The sequence below is a fragment of the Carassius carassius genome, chromosome 5, assembly GCF_963082965.1.
Source record: "Carassius carassius chromosome 5, fCarCar2.1, whole genome shotgun sequence".
Lineage (NCBI taxonomy): Eukaryota > Metazoa > Chordata > Actinopteri > Cypriniformes > Cyprinidae > Carassius > Carassius carassius.
Genome location: NC_081759.1, coordinates 27,011,768 through 27,033,225, shown reverse-complemented (window position 1 = coordinate 27,033,225; position 21,458 = coordinate 27,011,768). Strand labels below are relative to the sequence as shown.

Below are 21,458 nucleotides of genomic sequence, written 5' to 3'. Positions count from 1 at the left end.
AGAATCTTACTGACAACAGGCTTTTAAATGGCAGTGTAAATGACACACACATAATGTAGGAATGAAGTGTGGATTACATTAAATAGTGCCAAAGTATTTTACTCATTTATATTTAAAGAGAACAGAAACCTAAGACTTGGTTATGCTGGGTTGTTTGTACTGTCTGCTGCCTGTGGTTAGCTGGTTTCGAGCTGGATACTATGACCTGGGATCTGAGCTGTGGAAAGGCATTTCAAGACCCAAGATGTCTGATGCGATCCAGGCTGAAATGATGGACATTTAATGAGTTAAGATGAAACACTATGCCCTGGAGATGTGGACAGACGAGCAGCCAAGACAGACTGTTTCAACATATCTGGATCTCTCTGGGCAGGTCAAGATAACAGCTCCTAGAAGGAGTAGATTGTTTTTGCAAAATTTCATTTTTAGTCTCCCATATGTCTTCGATTATGGTGCCCTGACACACCATGAGTATGTACAGCAGGTACTCCGTTATTTTGTCTGAACAAAACCAGAATGTGTTTTGAATCATGTCTTGGGATGCCTCACAGAAACATCAGTGACTCTGGGTTTCTGAGCATACGTTTGACTTCCTGTCAGGGCCATTGACCAATAGGTGGCAGAAGATGTCAGCATGATGATAGATGGGTACGAGATGTGCTCCACTCTTCACTGATGTAAACCACACAGATCCAAATAAATGACCAGACTCGGTCGCAAAGTACACCCACTGAACTCCACAAACTTCTACATACTCCCTGATCCTTGTGTGTTTGTTTATTAAGAATTTTGGCTAATTAGATTATGCTTTCATCTAGCAGTGAAAGTGTAGTCTACAGTTTAGGATTAATGTTTGCGTTTATATCCATTCAGAAGAATTCAACTGATTTGTCCCAAAATCAGTGCAAAAAAAAGGTTGAACCTGCAGATAACTGGGATTATATTTTGCAGACTTTTTTTTATTTACACTATGTAGTCAGATTGAGTTTATCTTGTTGCTGTTATTGTGAGTGTGTAATGGGAAACAGTAAATGGTGTGGCTTATTATATTTTAAAATGCAACGATGGCAAAAGCTGAATTTTATTACTCCAGTCTGAAGTGTCACATGATTCTTCAGAAATCATTCTAATATGCTGATTTGCTGCTAAAAAACATAAATTATTATTATTAATAATGTTGAAAATAGCTTAATATTTTTGTGTAAAGTCAAGATTCCGAAGAAATGTAATTTGTAATTTTAGAAATTTACTTAGTCACTTTTGAAAATTGTTAAAAAGTGAAAATTTTATGCATCCTTGCCAAATAAAAGTATTAATTTCTTAAAGAAAAAAAAAGTAGTGTAAATGAAGATGAGAGATTAGTGGATGACACACTTTGTGAGCTTGTAGGTTTCATTCACAGATAACCTACACCTAAGGCGTAACCCACAATCAGGCGTCATTATCGCAAAATGAACCCTGATGGGGTGATCAAATCATCCTGAATAGGTTTATTTTGTGATAATGATCATCTGAGTGTATAGCGCCCTACTTATTAGTTGACAACTATGGAAATCGGTTGTCCAGCAACGACAACAATCATATATACAGTTTAGCAGTAATTATACATAAACATTTGACCACAGAATGTTAATCTCAATCAGGTGTTCCAGAGAGCCATGCATATCAAAGTACAGCTCTGAAAAGGAACCATACGTGGAATATAAACCAGTATAACATTTGTTTAACATTTGAATTGACAACCTAGAGATTTGAAGGAAACCCAAATACATTGTATAGTTCCTTAAAAGTCTTATGCATTTACTCTCTGGAGAACATTTGGAGTGCTATTCTCTTTCATTGTGTAAAAGCACATTTGCACATATTCTAAATTGATTGCTCAATTCTTATAATCTCTTTGCACGCACATGTAGGATGGCTGAAAATTTGAACTAAACCGGCATCTCCGACCAGGATGTGTTGGAAAACACTGAGTAAATGACCATACTGCCTTTTCACATCTCCCCAGGAGCCATGTGTGCTGTTATTTTACACTAGTTTAGCCTGGCAAGTCAAACCAAATGCTTCTTTTCTGGTGAGTGTTATTTATTTCTTGCAGTTTCCTCTAAACTATTTTGTTTTGAGACTTCAAGACCACTTTTTACAAACATGCGTCATCGTGATCTCACCGGATTTGTCAACAGTTACATGACTTGACTTGTGCTCTGATGGTTATTGTGACAGAATAATTCTTGAAGATTTAATTCCTTTTATATTTAAATTGGTTGTCTCTAGTCAGGTTAGCTAAGCCTAAGGGATTCGCTTGAATGATTTTAAAACACTCCGAAATCAGCACTGTAACAGCATAATATGATTTACCTCATAGATTGATGCTACAAGGAAAGAGGAAACTGAATATTTTATTACATGATTGGTTTTGACACCTTGGAAATTTCCTATCAAATCTTTTTGATTTTTGCAAGACTGAATCCATGAATGTGGACCTAACATCAGAAAATGAAACCCCTATAATGGCTTCAACCAGGATTGTGTACCATTCAGAATTTAAGCAAGAATGCCTCTTAAATTTTAGTTTAAGTCTTCAGATTTAATTTAATAACTGGTGGACTGAGATGGAAAAACACTTCCCAGAATGCATTACTCGTGTTGTATTTCTTTGATTTAAAACTTCTTAAATTCCTCTTCCCTGTCAATTCAGTTAATCTTTCTGTTGGGTTTAGCTTATTAAATTCAAATTCACACTCATAAATTGAAAGAGAGCCAATGTATCACCTTTTTTTTTTCTTTTTTTGCTTAGGATCGTACATGAATAGTCACATGGTACATCATTGCTGCTTCTCTCTCTGTAGGAGCGGAGACTATCAAGAAATACTGGAGCCGATATTATCAGGGTTCCCAAGGAGTTGTGTTTGTCCTCAACAGTGCTGCATCAGACGAAGAGATGGAGGCGTCCCGGTCTGAGCTTCTCTTGGCCATGCAGCATCCTCAGCTGTGCACCCTTCCTTTCCTCATTCTCGCCAACCACCAGGATTCACCAGCTGCCCGTTCTGTAGCAGAGGTATGGTAACTTTCCACACCAAATATAGCTCTATGTTAAGTGCCGGCCATCTTCTCTGTGATCTGCCGCTGTTGAGGGTTGCTGGGCTCTGTTTGTACACACTCTCTCAAGTGTTTGGACTGAGCGCTGGGTAGCGTGCATTTTGGAGAAGCGCCCTGTTGCCATGCAGTAATAGCAGTTGTTTATGGTCACCCTTGGAAGATGAGCGACCAGGGCTGGGATAGGATGTTGTGGGGAGCCACCCCCCCCCACTGCATCCTAGAACCAGAGCTGATGATGTAAACATGCTGTGACGTGGGCTGCTTGACTAATAGTCTCTTTCCACATGCTGAGAAAACCCTGTAGATGTTGTTCTCCTCAGAAGGAAGTATGAACAAGCTACAGGAGACACTTGAAGTTTTCCAAGTATGTATTAAATCTAGACAAGGATGCAAGTATGACAGTCTGGTGCTGTAGTTATACATCTGAGACAGAAAAAAAAATCGATCTTCATACGAACCATGTGTACATTTTTGCAGGTGGTTACAAATTTTGCACTTACTTGTGACGTCAGTTTCAGGTGGCTGAATATTTGGAATAAGTCATATTCCAAATAGTTATTATAGTACATAATAGATTAACTAAAGACATTTTTTTTTATTGTGTCAGCAGTGGTTATGTCACATTGGACTGTGGAGTATTGGAGGGTCACATAATGAATGTATGGACTAGTTTTATAATTTTTTTATAATTACTTAATTATTTAAAGGAAATAAATTGTGGGGGTGTTATTGTGTCTTCGGGAAAGTTACAAATAAATTTACCAAATTTGACATTACTACAGTTTCAATCTGCTTTCTAAAGACTTACATTATGAGATTATTCAAAATTATTTTGTCACACTGACAGACATAGTTTTCATATTTTTTTTCAGGTATATACATCTACATTTAGCTTCTTAATAGAAAAATAATATATTCCAGAAAATATTATACAAATATTTATATTTATACAGCATAAATGGGTGTTTATGTGATTAAGATTTAGCAATGTTCATATTTTAGCAATAGGGTCACTCACAAAAGGCATCAAGCAGATTGTAACTGCTGAGTTGTAGCTAGGGCTGGGCAATACGGCAAAAAAAAAAAAAAAAAGACTGATTCTTGAATTGTATGATTTTTAACTTGTCATCTGGAAATTGTAACTACAACATGATTCAAGATTTAATGATTCAAGAAAATTCTATTCCAAGTGCACCACATGAAGTTGTCAACATGATGTAAATGTTAAACAAATCACTTAATTATATCTATCTATCTATCTATCTATCTATCTATCTATCTATCTATCTATCTATCTATCTATCTATCTATCTATCTATCTATCTATCTATATGTATTAAATATCTTTGCAGAAAAAATGTATGAACTACAAATAAATCTTGAATAAACTTCTCTCATACATATTATATGTTCAGAAATATTTCAAGGAAAAATCTAAAAAATACAAGGTAATTCAATTTCAAAATGACTGAAGGTATATAACACCAGGTATGACAACAGTAGCTTATTATTAACTATAAGTGTTCTGTGAAAAACAACATCAGCTTTCATCCTGTCACCATGATGCAAACATGAGATATCAGACAGTTGTTACAGTAATTGTTACAGGTTTTTTTCATATTGCACTGCTTTTCCAATGTTTTTTTCTATGTAAACATACAGTAGATGCGTTTGACTATTGCACTCGCATCTCTTGCAGCGTCTCATACATGACACGGCAATCTAAAAACCTGGTACTCGAGCTGAAAGAAGTTCACTGCCCACGTCGCATTTTGACAATGCAAAAGCACATTCTGTGTGAATGGCGCCAAGCGATATTAAAGGTTAATCACGTGCGGCAACGTTTTGTTGGATTGTTCTTTTCTATTTACTGTTATCGTTGGCATATTGTCAAAGTGTCAAATTCTAACATTTGGTAATATTCCTGTACAAAATTGTGATTCCTCAATTTCTACTATATAAAATCATGACAAAACATTAAATTCAAATTAATTGATAAAATCTGAAAAATCTACCATCCCTAGTTGTAGCATATTTGAAGAATTTGGATCCAAAACACTATAAATACCTTTTGATTAATTTGAGTAAAAATGTGTTTTCTTTACCAAGAACGCGACAAGATGAAAACCACTATTTTCAGACTTTCACGTAGCATCTTTAGGTTATAATAGCATAAAAAAATCTGCTTTTATTTAGATTTTCAAAGATTTCTTATAAAAAAATTTTCCCCAAAATGCAATACATCCATGACATGTTTTTTTTTTTTTTTTTGACTAGTGCAATACGCTGTATTAACAAAAACATAAATGGCATTAATAAAAACACTTACACTGACGAACTATGCATGATCAAATGCGACTCATTTCGATTATGAACACGATATTGTATAGCTTGTCAGTGATCTAGTGAAAGTCGTGACAATTTTCCAAGTATGGTAACCCATACTCCGAATTGGTGCTCTGTATTTAACCCATCCAAGTGTACACACACAGCAGTGAGAAGTGAACACACTGTGAACACACACCCGGAGCAGTGGGCAGCTATAGATCCAGTGCAGGGGTGTAAAAATCACATGCATAACAATCACATGGGATTTATCTTACAGCCCTAAGTTTGTTTATTGATCACAAAGTAGATGAGAAAAACAAGGGCTGCTTTCGAAAGCCTAGGCAGCTGACTTGCTGCCTCGCTGTTGTATGAGGCAGTGACTTTGCAGGCAACGTTTTTTCTTAAAGTCACCTCATGATAGTGATTTCGGACAGACTTCTGACACAGGGTAACAGTTTAATGATCTACAACAAAATAGAATGAGTTTTAGTGATAACAAATATTTAATTACTGTAATATTCATTTCTCGCTAGAAATCAAAAGTGCAAAAAGCACAAACTGACCACCAAACGCAACTATCAGACAACAACTTAAATTTTTAACTCAACAGTCACGGAATGGAATGCAAAGGATTGTGGGATATCAAAGGCAGCGAAGGATACATGTAGTGTGCCTTCATAATTTAATCAGAAGAAGGTACCTCCGGAGACAGGAGGTAAAGCAGAATTTCGATTTGGACGTGCCTTCAAGCCTTCCTGCCTTGGAATGCTGCCTCTAAAGGCAGCATTTTAGTGCTTTCAGATGCAGCGTAGGATTCCGGGTGTATTCAAAACGGCGCCATTACTGTCTACAGTGAGTGAAATGATGCACTGTGATTTGTTGAAACGACATATCGCATTATGCAGAGAAGGGAGACTGTAAAATTTCCATAAAATTAAAAATTTACTTTTCTATACCGACCATATTCAAGACTGATTTTGGCGGAAACTCAATTATTTAAAAAAATGGCGCTTAACGCGTTTTGGAACCAAACTCTTAATTTGAACTACACTTAAATGCATTGAAAGTACAGTGTAAACCTATTTATTCCCACAATAACATGCATTAAAGGCCTTTATGAATGTAAAACTTGATCACGGCTGGATATATATTTCACATGCAGAAACAGATCTAATCAGCACTGACTGCAATGCAGATTATAGCTCATTTGGAGTTTGGGTGTTGATTGATGTATAATAGTTCTCAATAACTCACTCCCTGATGACCATTTGTCATTCATGGATTTTGTCTTTGTCAAAGTTACGCTGCAAGTTCGCTTCCAGTATATACGGTTTATACATGCTCTGTGAAACTGGCTTAAGTAAAGGGAAGTCATTGTGTCATTGTGGTTACATCTGAATGTGACACCTGCTTTCCTCCAGTGCGGTTGTGTTCAGTGTGGGATGTTTTGGCTAGCCACCTCCACTTTCTACTTGTGTTTCACTGCTAGACTCTCTCGACTGAAGAGGCATGCATTGTGGTCGCAGTGAGAACTCAGTTGGCGATGAGAGAAGGAGCCTGCAAAGCATTTCAGACAAGCCTGTTGCCAATTCTTGACATGAGGAAATATGCTAGAGAGCTTTTTGAAAGCTTAAGTGCTGATGATGGAAATGAGTATCACACTATACTCGAGCGTGCATTGTTATGTGCCAGATATAAGTTCATTACAACATGTCTGCGGCAATGCTTAGCATCTCAGAGGGTTTTACAGACAACCACTAATGAAAAATAGCAACCGACTTGGTCCACTTTCCCCATCGATTTGTAGTCTATAAGCCTATAGGGTTGTGTGTCACCCGGTCAGCAGATATCCTGATATTGACCAGTGGCACATGTGACATGTACTGTGTGACTGCATGCTGGAGAAAATCTTGTATGTGGTGTTGACTTCAGTCAGCTGGCGGTCAACCGAGAGAGACCACACAAACCCCTCTTTTGTTTAAGCTCATAAATGTGGTCAGTTGCGTCTGATCAGCGCAAACCACATTACTTGGGAGATTGCCATGTGTTGGTCTATTTTTAGAAGTTGAAGTCACAGAGAGCGATTGACCTCTTTTAGCTGTTTGCAAACACTTCCAGAGCCACGTGAGTTTGGCTTATAGAGGCAGTGAGCCCTGCCACAGGCCTTTTATTTAATCATGGTGTCATCTCTATTCTTGTTGTAGGCATACTGTGTATCCTGTCACAGTGAGGGATCAAGTCCCACATGTCGATCTGCACTTAACTCTGACATACTTGCCAATTGCATTGATTGGGATATGCCCTGACTTAGTTTTCATTTGTAGCAGGTTTGAATTGTCACCTCATTTTTGTTTGATTGCATTTTTTTAAATAAGGGTGAAAAAAATATATAAATAAATTAAATATATTAGATAAAAAATCAGAACAGAAGGGTTTTTTTTTTTTTTTCAATTTTTCAAAAAATTTTTTTTTGAAAGAACTGATTTCCACTTTCATGTTGTGTGTGAGAAAGTATGGTTTGACCCATCAAAGCAGAGAGGCGGAATAGTAAAGCCGGATATCCGAGATCGGTTTGATCCCTGAGAGGGGAACTGGCACTTGTAGTCGCATTTCTCACTTCCTTTTTCCTTTCCTCTTTTGCCCCACACTCTCCTTTTGCTTAGATTGTGCATTTAAATGTTTTATTTTGTGTCTTGTTCCACATATTTTTTGAGGCAGAAACTCTTCACATTCTCTTGGAGGTTTTGAAATGCTTACACCTAAAGATTTCAAGATTTGCCATAATAAAAAAGCTTCCGACAGTTGAATCTTTATTTAAACAAACCTTTCAAACATTACTTGCCATCATAAATAATCCAGATGTCTTGTAGAGAAGCTTTCGTGCAGAACTTGCATGCTTAATATTAAATGAAAGATACTAAATGTCAATGAGTCAGTGTACAAACAAATTGTTTGCTTAGCTTTGCTTTTTTGCTTAAGGCCATTGCACAATGAGTCCAAAATCTTTGCACGTTAAAAAATAAATATGACCTTATGCTGTGTCAATCACGTTGACACAGTGCCTCCAAAACATTCCTCCGTCATAAAAAAAAATTGGATCGGGTTCGAGTTTCTGCATTCTTTGCATCCCTAGCAAGCATTTTGAGAGAAGTTTGACTATTCAGAGCCCCCGAATTGTCAATTCATCCACTTTGTCACGCAGCACAAAGAACTGTAAAGATCCTTGCACACTGAGTTCACATATATTAGTGGTCTTCTTTTTAATATGTGGCTCTACTATTGATAGCAAAGCATCAAACTGAGTCACTGACATCCTGAAGTAAACTTTGAATCCCCCATGATAATCCCACTGCTCCTTATTAAAGAGGAGGAACTCTCCTTCCTCATTATATCTGAGGATTGGATGGACCTAGTATTTCCTTTCTTTTTCTCTTTTTAAGAAGCGAAAATCATCCCACTCTCTAGTGTGAAACCAACAAGGAAGTGATTAAAACTGCAATTCATCGACTGGCCGCTAGAGGCTGGCTCCAAAAGGGAGTCAATCCCATAGACTCCCCATGCTAAAATGGCCAACGTTACAGCAGAATAAAAAATAAATAAAAAAGAAATATGTTTACAGACTGGTACAAAATGATTTTGGTCTATATAGCTAATTTTGCCCTTCATGACAACTGTGAGGGGGATGAGTTTTTTTATAACTCATCCATTTAAATTATATTAAGCCTTAAAGTTCTGCATAATTAAAGGCGTGACCACTTGAGTGACTGGTGGATTGCCGCTGCTGACACTGCCCATTTTCAGTGATCTGGGAGTGTCGTGCAGTGATGTGCTGCAAGATGGCGACAGCCCGCTCTGCCCACTTTGAGCTTCGAAACGCTCTTCAGAAAACTACGCGTGACGTCACACACACTATGTCCATGTTTTTAAACAGTCTATGATTAATACATTTCAGACTCTGTGTGCAAGGTTTCTGTGCATGACAAATCTTAATAAGATAACGAATACGTAAAAACACAAAATGAAAATTTCGGACTCTGTGTGCAGTGACCTTAAATGTGAGAAAATGGTACACTAAAGATGGCCAAGCTAAGAACGTTCCTCTTTGTAGATGAATTAAAATGTACAGTATAATTACTGTTGTGCACCATGCCATCCGATACCATTGTGATAATCAAATTCTTCTCTCAGACATATTTGGGGTTTTAAGAAGTCTCTGTTTTTGTGTAGCAGGTGGTGTTGTGGAATTGTGGTTAAAAAACATGATCCAGACTCATGTGGTTTACTGCAAAGAATCAGTCACCTTGTCCAGAGAGCTACAGAGACTAAACACCCTTCAAACTCTGAGTCATGATGTATAATCAGCAGGTCATCACTGCCCACTGAGCAGCTACACAACTGACTCTAATTCTTGTCTCAGAAGTGCCACTGCCATCTGTCATAACTGACCGGATTGGAGCTTTCATCAGAAAGTCTAAAGCTAAAATTACATTTGAACGTAGCTGTGACGTTAACATCTTATGCTATTGAAAAACTTTTCTGGTCTGTGTTGAGTTGTTTCACGTCACACTGAATGCTGTTTACAGACACACTGGTCCTGTTTAATGTTTGAAGCAACAGTTTAGATGTTTTGTATATGGGACATATCCGTTTATAACACCTGAAATAATTTTTACTCTGAAATGTGACAGATATTATGTGTTTCTGAGTTAAGTTGTGTATAGGTTTTCCCAAGCAAAGCAGCACCCAGCGTGTTGTTGTTGCAAGCTAGTTATTAGTGCTGCCTGGTATCTTTTTATGGCATAATGTTGGCGACGTCTCGTTTTTACATTGCCGCAGACCAGTTTAAAAGACTCGTTGGACCTGTAAAGGCCCTGTGTGTGACTTGTTTTCTGGAGGGAAATATTCATGGGACGGAATTCCTTGTTGACACCAATCTCCTGCTGTTGGGGCCCTAGGAGAAAGTGGGCAGAGAGAGGGGCGTCATATGTTGATATAACACCTCAATAAAGAAGGCTGTGTAGATGTTTTGCCCCGATGCACTGGTTCTTGTTTTCTGAAGTTTTCCTGTATGAATGCTCAAATGTTGGGCTAACTTTTCTTTTCTAACTTATCTTAGGATAAGAGAAATCAACTATAGTTTCACCCACAACCAGTGATGTTCTAGAGGTGATGACACCATTGTGCAAGTCTCTAGATCCATTTCGGATGATCTGATCGTAGTGGTTGGTGGAAGCTGGACTTTTAGAACGGAAGTGCTGAGGATGTGTTTACCTGCAGATTACGAATAAACAATGCATTTAAAAACAGACAAATTATGAATAAACAAAGGAATGAAGTGGTATTTGAATCTGATCTAGGGCTGTAGCTATCGAATATTTTAGTAATCGAGTATTCTACCAAAAATTCCATCGATTAATCGCATAATCGGATAAAATGCGTTCTTGCTTAATTAAAGTGCAATATTAATTATGCAAGAGAAAATAAGACTACTGGGGCTCTTAAAATGAACAACTTAGTTTCCTTTTTTAGAAAAAAAATATTGTTATTTTTTAAATGCATACAATGCAATGCATACATCAAAAATAAACATTTAATTATTACCCATTGTTTCTCTGTCTGTACTTGTACTGTGAACAATGACAAGAAAGTTGACAGATAAATTAAGTGCATTTAAGTGCCATTCAGTTGGGGTTTTAAATGAAGCATTTTCTGTGATGCACATTAAACATTAAACACATAAAAATAAATTTATCTTTTAATTATTGAAAATTAAGCAAACTTAACTTTTTGGTAAAAAAAGGGGATTTACTATTAAAAATAAAACATGGAAGAAATGTTGTGTGATTAATCCTTAAAAAAAATTTGATCACCTGCCCCTTTGCCCCTTGGTGCCCAAAGTGCCCTTTTGTCAAAGCAAATTTTCCTCAATTTTTTTGTAATAACATGCCCTTTTGTGAATGCCTGCCAATGCTCAATCTAAATATTAGTAAAATTTATTAATAATAATTTAGCCGTAAATAAAATGACCCACATGATGACCTTTCACCTGACGACGACGACCTCCTCCAAGCGGGATGATTCCTCTCAAGCTGCACGCGCATTTTTTAATTGCTAGAGGATATTATTAACACCGCAGCAGCTGGTAAGTGGTGTTTCATTCTCAGCGAAGTGATTTTGATGTTTATTTACTTATTATTATTTTACAAGAACGATGTGATGTGAGAACATGCAGATATGTTGTTTATATTGCTGTGTGTAGTCTGTAGTGTAGAGTAACGTTAGCGTGCTGTTTGAGGGAGAATATATATATATTTTGACATCTGACCTGACATCAAAGTGCAGTGTGAAGGAGATGGATGAATAACAATTGTAGCCTGTCATTTGTTTACATTGCAAAGGTGTTCAATTTTAGACAACAACAACTGCAACAGTAATAATAATATTAATCACTATATTCCAGTGTATCAGTTGTTTAATGTTTTGTATCAATATTTAAGGTGGACTTATTGATTAGGTGCAAGAGTAGACAGTAGTGATGGTTAAAATAATAGATTAATGCTGAAATAGTAAATTATGCCTTGTTTCTAAATGGTCAAAGAGTTGAAAGTAATAGAGCTGGGGCCCGTTCCACTAAGGAGGTTCAACTAACTCTGAGTTTAAACTTGAACTCTGAGTTGACTTACCCTGAGATGGGAAACTCTTGAGTTTTCGGTTACAGAACAGCTGAAATGAGTTGGTTTAATGAACTCTAAATTGACTGACTCTGAGTTAAGCGCGTACACCACTACTATAAAAAGCCAGTATCAATGGAGCGCCGATATAACGATTCACCATGGCAACAGCTCCCGCCAAAAATCCATCTGCATACTTCAGGCTCGATACAAATGTAATTCTTATCAGTGATATAATATCACAGGTGAAAACTGGCAGAACATTAGATTAATGAATTAATAGCTAATCATTTTATGGTATCTCATGGGCAAAAAATATATATAAGATAATCATATTAATAATAATATTTTAAGTGTATTTTTCTTATTTTACAAATGATCTGCCAATAGAGTAAGAAAAATACGGCAATGGCTATTTACACTAAGTGGAATTAACATACTTTGCAAGTAGCGCTAGATGCTATTTACAGTAAAAAATGTAAAGTGAAAATCATGATATATTCTATTTACCATGTAAAAGTAGCAGTTCTTTGCAACAGACTAAGTGTAAATAATTAGATGCTAGTTATACTTTATACTGGCAGATACATTTGCACCTCAGTATTGTTATACATTAACAGGGTGCAATAATAACATTGTAAATGATTATATTTATTATTAGTTGTATCATTATTAAACACTCGTTAGGCACTTTACTTCCACTTTTAGAACATTTTGTTCATTTTTATTGAAAATAAATTCTAATGTGACATGGGATGGGAAAAGTGAGAAGAATGAGCTTGGCAAAAGCCGGACTCTAAACCAATCAATAGCGTTACAAGCTAGTTTCCATGCCAAAAACATTACTGCCTAGTGCCTACACCACTAAAGCCGTTATTCACATGTGTCATATTTAACCTTATGTGTCGATGGAGGGCAGAGCTACAGTAGATTTGCACTTAGTAATAGACACTCAGAATAAGGTTTACCATTTGCATTAAGATTATTTTTATTACCACACTGGCATATAATTTTGCTTAAGTAAAATGCACTTAATTTAGACCCCCCCCCCCCTCCCAGGAAACAAGACAAAATTTCTTATATCATTTTCTTATATAGAAAATCAATCTTTATTTTATAATTTTTTTTTATATTTGTACTTGGGCAAAAAAAAAAAAAAAAACACTTAGTAAGAAGAACATTTTTCCAGCGTGCATTAATGAAGTGTTTAAAAAGGGGGGAGGAGTCCGAAATAAACTCTGGGTTTATCGAAGAAAACCTGCTCCCAACCAGGTTAGGTTCATAGTGTAAGTTACCATGGTAACTGACTCTGAGTGTAAGTTACCTCTCTTTCAGAAACGGGCTTGACTTACCCTGCTTTCTCAGGTTTGACAAACCTCCCATTCTGAAACAGAAAACCTAGAGTTTCCCTCATTTCAGGGTAAACATATTCAGAGTTTTCACTTAACCTCCTTTGTGAAACAGTCCCCAGATGAGGAGATGGAGACAGAGGAAGAAAAAGAGGGAAATGTAGAGGCACAAGTGACAGAAAGGGAGCAGGGAACAGCAAGCCAGGAGACAGAGGCTGGTGAGAAAGAGGAAAATGTAGAGGCACAAGCGTTTTCTATAGTTTTTACTATAACAGCTGTTCTTAATTATTCTGTAGAAACAGAGAAGAAAAAGCCATCAGGTTGGGACAACTTAAGACATTTCAGTTTCTGATCCCAGAGCTATTATTAGGTGGAAAGAAAATATTTTTTTAACTTTTAAACTTAAAATTGTCTTTTCTATTTTTTCTTTTTCAAAACTGCATCAGAGCATTTGCTGCCGTATCAATACATAATCATCCATATCAATACGCGAATCAGCAAGGAATGCATCACAATATATTGCTGAATTGATATTTTGAACAGTGTCATTTAAAGCCTTGTTCCATGTGCCCCTTTTATACTTTGAGTACCTGCCCCTCCAAAGGTCTCTGCACGGCCCTGTGCAGGATTCATATTTAAATAGTCTGTTCCGGCTTAATATTTACAGATATTAGTCCATATCGTGATTTGGTGTAAGTGTAATGACCTATTTTTGATTAATTCATTCAAAATTTGGCAAAGTCTGTGCCATTCCGCGTTAAACTGTAAATTCCGTTTTTATGACTGGATTCCGCGATTCCCTCCGCGTTTTCTGCATCGCAGAAATCCTAGGGCCCTAGTTGTGGTATGCCAGCTCTCTTGTAATGGACATACATTTGCCCGCGCCCTCAAATCAAAACACTGCTGACTCCTTGTAGTGTGCGATTTCAGATGCTGCGCTTGTGTCTCCTTCCGCTTTGTGGGTGATGTAAACGCGTTGTGTCACATTAAAAAAAATCATTGCGAAAGAACCTGACGTGAGATTTAAAATAAATGAAAAGAGGCTTCGAGGCAGAGGAATTTGCCTCGATCATTTTTTGTAATCGAGTTACTCGAGTTACTCGAGGAATCGTTTCAGCCCTAACTTGATCACAAGTAGTAAGATGGGGGGCAGTCGTGGCCTAATGGTTAGAGAGTCAGACTTGTAACCCAAAGGTTGTGGGTTTGACTCTCAGTTCCGGCAGGGATTGTAGGTGGGGGGAGTGAATAACCAGTGCTCTCTTCCACCCACAATACCAAGACTGAGGTGAGACCCTTGAGCAAGGCACTGAACCCCCAACTGCTCCCTGGGCGTGTGTGTGCGTGTTTGTTCACTTCTCACTGCTGTGTGTGTGTGCGCACTTGGATGGGTTAAATGCAGAGCACAAATTCAACACATCCTTACCTTTCCTTTGTTGATGTTTGATCAGATTTTGGATTTTGGAGTAAGGTCCTCTGGTTTTGTAAACATGAAAATTAATTAATTTATTATTTTGTAACATCACCTGAGTGGTACAGTATGCTTCAATATTATTTACGACAGGATTTGTATTTTCATTTTGTTTAAATAAAAGATTTTTGTTATAACAATAACATTAAAAACAACTTTTTGCCTCAAAACCAATCCTTTTTTGCTAAAAAAAAATATTTTCAAAGTCAACAAGTATGTAACTGCTGAATGTTACATTTCTAATAAGCAAAACATGTTAGCCTCTGAGTAGCATCAATATTTATTGCAGTCATATACCTTTATTATACTTATTCCATAAAATAAGTATAATGAACTATACAAAAATCATTTTGAATGTCTCCAACACATTTTATAATTACCCAAAAATTAAACCCATTATCACGTCTGTCAAAAACTTGCTTCAGTATCTGCCAGTTAGTATATTAGAACTAAAAATATGATTTTTCCATGTTTCTCTGACAGTTTTAAATCCTTCCACATTGCCGACATGTTTGCAGCATCTTTTTGCTTAGTATATATTATTTATTTTTTTTATAGCTATTTCCGGCCGAATCATTTCATTTGCCGAACATTGGGTGCATCCCTAATTATTACCTTACAATCCAGCTGTTTTCATATGCACATCATTTGAATATCATGACATTGATGTCTGTCAAGAAATAACGCTCACAATACACAGAAGTAGTAATGAAAAGCAGAGGTCCTGGGAATACATGCATTTCCTGGAAAACACACACTACCAGATGTTTTGACTACTGTACATCACTGCTTTCCGAGAAGGAGAAAATAGCGGCTTCAGCATGCTGTCTGTCAAAGACCGTAACATACATAATATAATTTTTTTTTAAACTTTTTTTTTACATTTGTTCTTCACTCGCTGAAATTTGAATCCGAATGGTCGGGAAATACTTCACACTGCATACTAAAGAAAATAAATACCAATCCAACGAAAAAATTTACAGTGTTAATGAACATTATTCAACGTGTTGGTTCCTGATAGAAACAGCAAGTTGTATGTTATATTTTGATGGACATTTATGCACAAACTGCACAGTCTTATTCTGGTATTTCCATTTTTTTATATTTGCAATATTCAATTTTTTTTTTCTGATTTTTTTTTACATAATTTTGGCAATAGATGAAATTAAATTAGTGATCTTGAGATGAGTCTCAGTAGACCAATTTGACTGTCATATGCTGATGTAATATACATTACTGAACTTGAAGGGTGATTTTTATAAAGTGAATTTGATCACTACCTTCTCAGTTGTTTAAAAGATTAAGGCAATTATCAAATATTGATAAAATGTTAATTTTCCAAAAAAAGATGCATACATTTTTTACATGACTTGTTACTTTTAATTACCTGTCAGCAGATTTTGGCTCAAATCTGAGAACATTTTTCCTCAAGTATACTTATAGTAAATTATTTTCTTGATTGGTTTGGGAATATACAGGTCAAAGGGCAATGTTGTATGTACAAAGCATTGATACCATTTGTATACCTACAGAACGTACTTCAATGGTTTTGAAGTAAATTCTTCACTGAATACAACACATACTCTAAAAGTATGTGATTTTGGCCAGAGCAATTGTTTTAACACAGTGATTGATGGATAGGTGAGTAGGGCTGTCTGGATACATAAGGATGGAATAGCCATTGCACAACAAATGTCATGTGATCACTTGCATTTTCAACTATGAGATAGTCTGTTAGTCAAATTACCAACCACTTTGGACCTTGTTTACACCTGTATTCATTGCTGGCCATTTGCGATCAGATCACCCAAGATGAATATTAATCCAAAGTGTAAACAAAGTCCAGATGACTGTACAAAATGCTTTTCTGTGAGAAGTAAATTAGCTCACATCTGGTTTCCTTGAACCAAATTTATGAGTGATGTTGCTTATCAAGTGAATTTGTGTTAAAGCGATACTGCACAAGCAACTGTGCTGTCAAGCTGCATTAAAGCTCTACCTTTTGGGACTAACTTTTAGCCAAAATATGTGTTTGTTTACAGTTTGTGTTGTCTAATTTTCATACTAGAAAAAAAGACACGATGTGACTATTCAACAGTTCAATTTACAGATCCCGGTTTTCTCCAACCTCACGCACCCACTGACTCAAACATGTAATTAATCATAAAGATCTGCCGTGTTTGACATTCATGTTCCCTGAGAAACCAATTCTAGTTTGTGTCCTTTGTTTTCAGAAGAGTTGTGTGGATATGGAATTGCAAGATTTCGACTCTTGTGCATTAGATTTACAGTATAATCTGGAAACTTAATGTCAGAAATGTCTTTGTTTCTCTCTGCTTCTTGACTGGTGTGGACAGGATTTGATTGCAAGTCTGAAACATCCCTTCATTTTTCAATCAGATGTGAATAAACATGCGATTCCATTGGCACATGCAGAAGAATATTTTCTGTCCTATCAGACAGTCTTCGAGGCAGATGTTTTTTGGTGCAGTCTTTTGAGTGCAGTCCTGGGTGGTTGTGTTGAAGTGCTGAAGTGAAGCCATGTATTACTCACGCTACAACCCCCTTTAGAAAGCTGACATTCATTGTTCATCATTTGTTTATGTATTTCTATCTGTACATGTTTATTGTGGGCATTTGTGTGTATACCACGGGTGTAACGGTTTAAATTTCGCACGTTTTGATCTCGTTTTGACCTTTTATGCAAAATTCACTTTCACATGTTGCTTGGACATAAATCTGTGTTGGCAGTGTGTGTACACAACCGCCCTATAATGATACAAATCCACCCACTCCTTTTTGTTTAATCCCCATAAGTAAAAAGCAGTGTCTCCCAACTACCTGTTTTCAGCATTGCTGCTAATGTGACGTCACATTAGCCACAGACCTCGTCCATGGAAGTTGACAGACACTGCCATTTATACATAGAACTGCCTGAGTGAGTTTACAGTGAGTTGAACACAGTCTGCCATTGCTGCACTGACGAGAATTTCTCCGAAGTGCTTTAGGTGTTCTGTAGCTGGATGTTTGAATCCACATATAGCTCTCTCCATTTACAGTACTCCTGAAATCTTAGCCGCTGAAGACAAGGTGAGTACATTTTGTTTTTGAAGAAGATGCTCCCTCAATTCTACTGAAATGTGTTTATGTCTGCTCAAATCATTTACACCAGACTGCTTTGTGAATGAGGGACAGTATAAAGCAGTTTTTGCACAAAAGTTTCTCCTGAAGGATGGAGCAGTGCCAACAGTTCATGATCTAGTTACACCTCCAGAAGAACTAAGTATCACGTGTCAGTTTTCCAAATTAGTAATAATACTAATAATATATATATATTATTAGTATTATTATTCTATAATTTTTTTTATTAAAGCTTAAAAATCCCCAAGCCGGCAGTGTCTTATGACTAAAACTTAGTATTATGACTAAGTTTGACCAATGCATTATTTGTGTGCTCCAGAAATGTTGTTTGCAGGAAAAAAAAAAAAAAAACATTTACAGAGATTTGTTGCTATTGTCTGCTGCTTTTTGATGGTCCACCAGTTCCACATGTGGATAAGATTTTAGACATCTTGACATTGTGGAAGTCAATTTTAGTCCAAAAAAAAAATCATTCAATGGTCCTCAGAGGGAACAATGAGTGAACAACACATTTTTCAGGTATTTTTAGTATATTATTAGGTCCTGTTAAATCAATGAATTGATATCTTCTTTAATATGGAGACTCGCTCCTCTTTTTGATCATTGATCTTTCTGACCCTATCCGTAGAGAAGGATTTTTTGTTTTAATCTGTCAGTTGACTTGAACAGATTTGGCAGTGGGATACATCAGACAGAACTGTCTGGTTTTCCACTTCAGTGGAGAAAGGGTTAGAAGCTTTAATGGTGGTCTGGTTGACTACATATTGGTTTGTTGACCCATCTAATGAGGTAGTCTAGACAAGAGCAACATCCCCCGAGTATAGTAGTTATTCTTTGCAGAGTTACAATCAAGTTTAGCTTTTTTGATTCGATATATAGCTTAAAATTGTTTGCATTTAATTAATTTATTAGTAAAGCTCAACATCAACAGAACTCTCCACTTTAAAAAATAAATAAATAAAAATAGGCTCATTTTCCAACTCCCCTAGAGTTAAACAGTTGAGTTTCACCATTTTTGAATCCATTCAGTCAATCTCTGGTTCTGGCAGTAGCACTTTTAGCTGTAGCTAAGCATAGATAATTGAATCTGATTAGACCGTTGACATCTCGCAAAAAATTACCAATGAGTTTCAAAATTTTTCCTATTTAAAATTTTACTCTTCTGTAGTTACAATCATCTACTATGACCGACAGAAAATGAAAAGTTGTGATTTTCTAGGCTGATATGGCTAGGAACTATACTCTCATTCCGGCGTAATAATCAAGGAACTTTGCTGCCGTACCATGGCTGCAGCAGGAGCAGTGATATAAAGCAGCACCTGAAAATAATCCCCAGTTTTTGTAGTTGCAGCAATAGCAGAATTCCTGGTTATTATTTCCAGATGCTGAGCCTATTTTCAAAAATAGTGGAGTGTCTGTTTAAGTTAATTTGTTCGTAGACTAATAGACTAGTTTACTAGGTGATGATAAAATGAGTGTCTGTCCATCACCAAGTAAATAAAAATGGTGGTTTTGCAAAACCAATACATAGAGGTAATTACCATAAAGAAAAGGTAAATTAAAAAATGCAACCTCCATTGGATCAATTGAGATGGACTAATCCATGAGTCTCTGAGTAATGCATAATGGTCAGGTTCACATTTGATGAAGTACAGCATTCTTACCTTCAGCCACAGGATAAGCCACAAAGGCTCAGGAATAGGATTTCTTGTTATGATCATATGACAGTTGACTGTTATATGGAATTAATATAAAATGGTCTTAATAATAATAATAATCATAATAATGCATCCATGCAGTTTTGATCAGCTCCTCTCTGGTATCTAAGGGCTCTTATTATAAACCTTAACAACAGTGTAAAAAAATGTTCGCAAAAAATAGTTTGCAACCCATTATATCGGACAATATTGTGATGCAGCAGATGTATAAATTATTATCACTATTATTATTGCATCCTTGTATTTTTAGGTGGGTGTCTTTGGTGTTGTAGCTGCACCTCACAGGTCTACAGATGTTGGGGGATGGTTTCATTGAGTTATTTTGTCAATGAGATCTACAGAGGTTTTCTAAAAGGAAGTGAAGAAGAACAGGAATTCACATGGGAAATTATGTCACAGGTTAAATCTTCATCTCAGTAATTGTAAAAGGATTTAGACTCTTCTCATGGAGCTTCACTTTCCAGATGTTGTTATGTTACAGCCAGCATTCCAAAATGGTTTTATTTCGGCATTATTTTCCTCAATTTTTACAAACCATACCCCATTATGACAATGTGAAATAAGTTTGTTTGAAATGTATTAAAGATAAAAATATATAAAAATGATATGTACACAAGTATTCATATCGTTTGCTCAATACTTTGTTCTCAAGTCTTTTTGAGTATGATGCGACAAGCTTGGCACACCTATTTTTGGGCAGTTTCTTCCATTCTTGTTTGCAAGAACTCTCAAACTCCATCAGGTTGGATGGGGAGTGTCGGAGCACAGCCATTTTCAGATCTCTCCAGAGATGTTCAATCGTCTTCAATTCTGGGCTCTGGGTGGGCCACTCAAGGATATTCACAGAGTTGTCCCTTAGGCACTCATTTGTTAACTTGGCTGTGTGCTCAGGGTCGTCCTGTTGGAAGATGAACCTTCGCCCCAGTCTGAGGTCCATAGTGCACTCTCTTTACATGCTGCATTCATATTTCCCTCGATCCAAACTAGTCTCCCAATTCCTGCCACATCTGTTTGACAGTATGTTGCTACCACCATGATGCTTTACTGTAGGTATGATATTGGACAGGTGATGAGCAGTGCCTGGTTTCCTCCAGACAAGACACTTGCCATTCAGGCCAAAGAGTTCAATCTTTCTTTCATCAGACCAGAGCATTTTGTTTCCACTTGTGTACAAAATGTGCTATATAAATAAACTTGTCTTGCCTTGCCTTGCCTTGCCCGATTGCTCAGTTTGGCCAGGCCGCCTGCTCTAGAAAGAGTCCTGGTGGTTCCAAACTTCTTACATTTATGGTTGATGGAGGCAACTGTGCTCACTGGGACCTTCAATTCCCCAGATCTGTACCTCGATGCAATCCTGTCTCGGGGGTCTACAGACAATTCCTTGGACTTCATGGCATGGTTTGTGTTCTGACATACATTGTTAAAAGTGGGACCTTATATAGACAGGTGTGTGCTTTTCCACAGGTGGACTCCAATCAAGTTGTAATAACATCTCAAGGATGATCCGTGGAAACAGGATGTACCTGAGTAAAATTTCTGCTGCAACATTCAGATGGTAGGGTCAGAATTTGGTGTAAAGAACATAAAACCATTGATCCATCCTGCCATTGATCCATCCTCACAACGGCTCAGGCTGCTGGTGGTGGTGTAATGGTGTGGGGGATATTTTCTTGGCACACTTTGT

At 36.8% G+C, this 21,458-nt stretch overlaps 1 protein-coding gene across 1 annotated transcript in view; it reads left to right on the top strand.

Annotated features, from left to right (window-relative positions):
• LOC132141110 (ADP-ribosylation factor-like protein 15) overlaps positions 1–21,458 on the top strand; it is a 123,192-nt gene that overhangs the window by 41,909 nt on the left and 59,825 nt on the right. Inside the window, exon 4 of the mRNA XM_059550346.1 lies at positions 2,850–3,058. Coding sequence (XP_059406329.1) covers positions 2,850–3,058 — 209 coding nt within the window. The remainder of the gene's footprint in view (positions 1–2,849; positions 3,059–21,458) is intronic.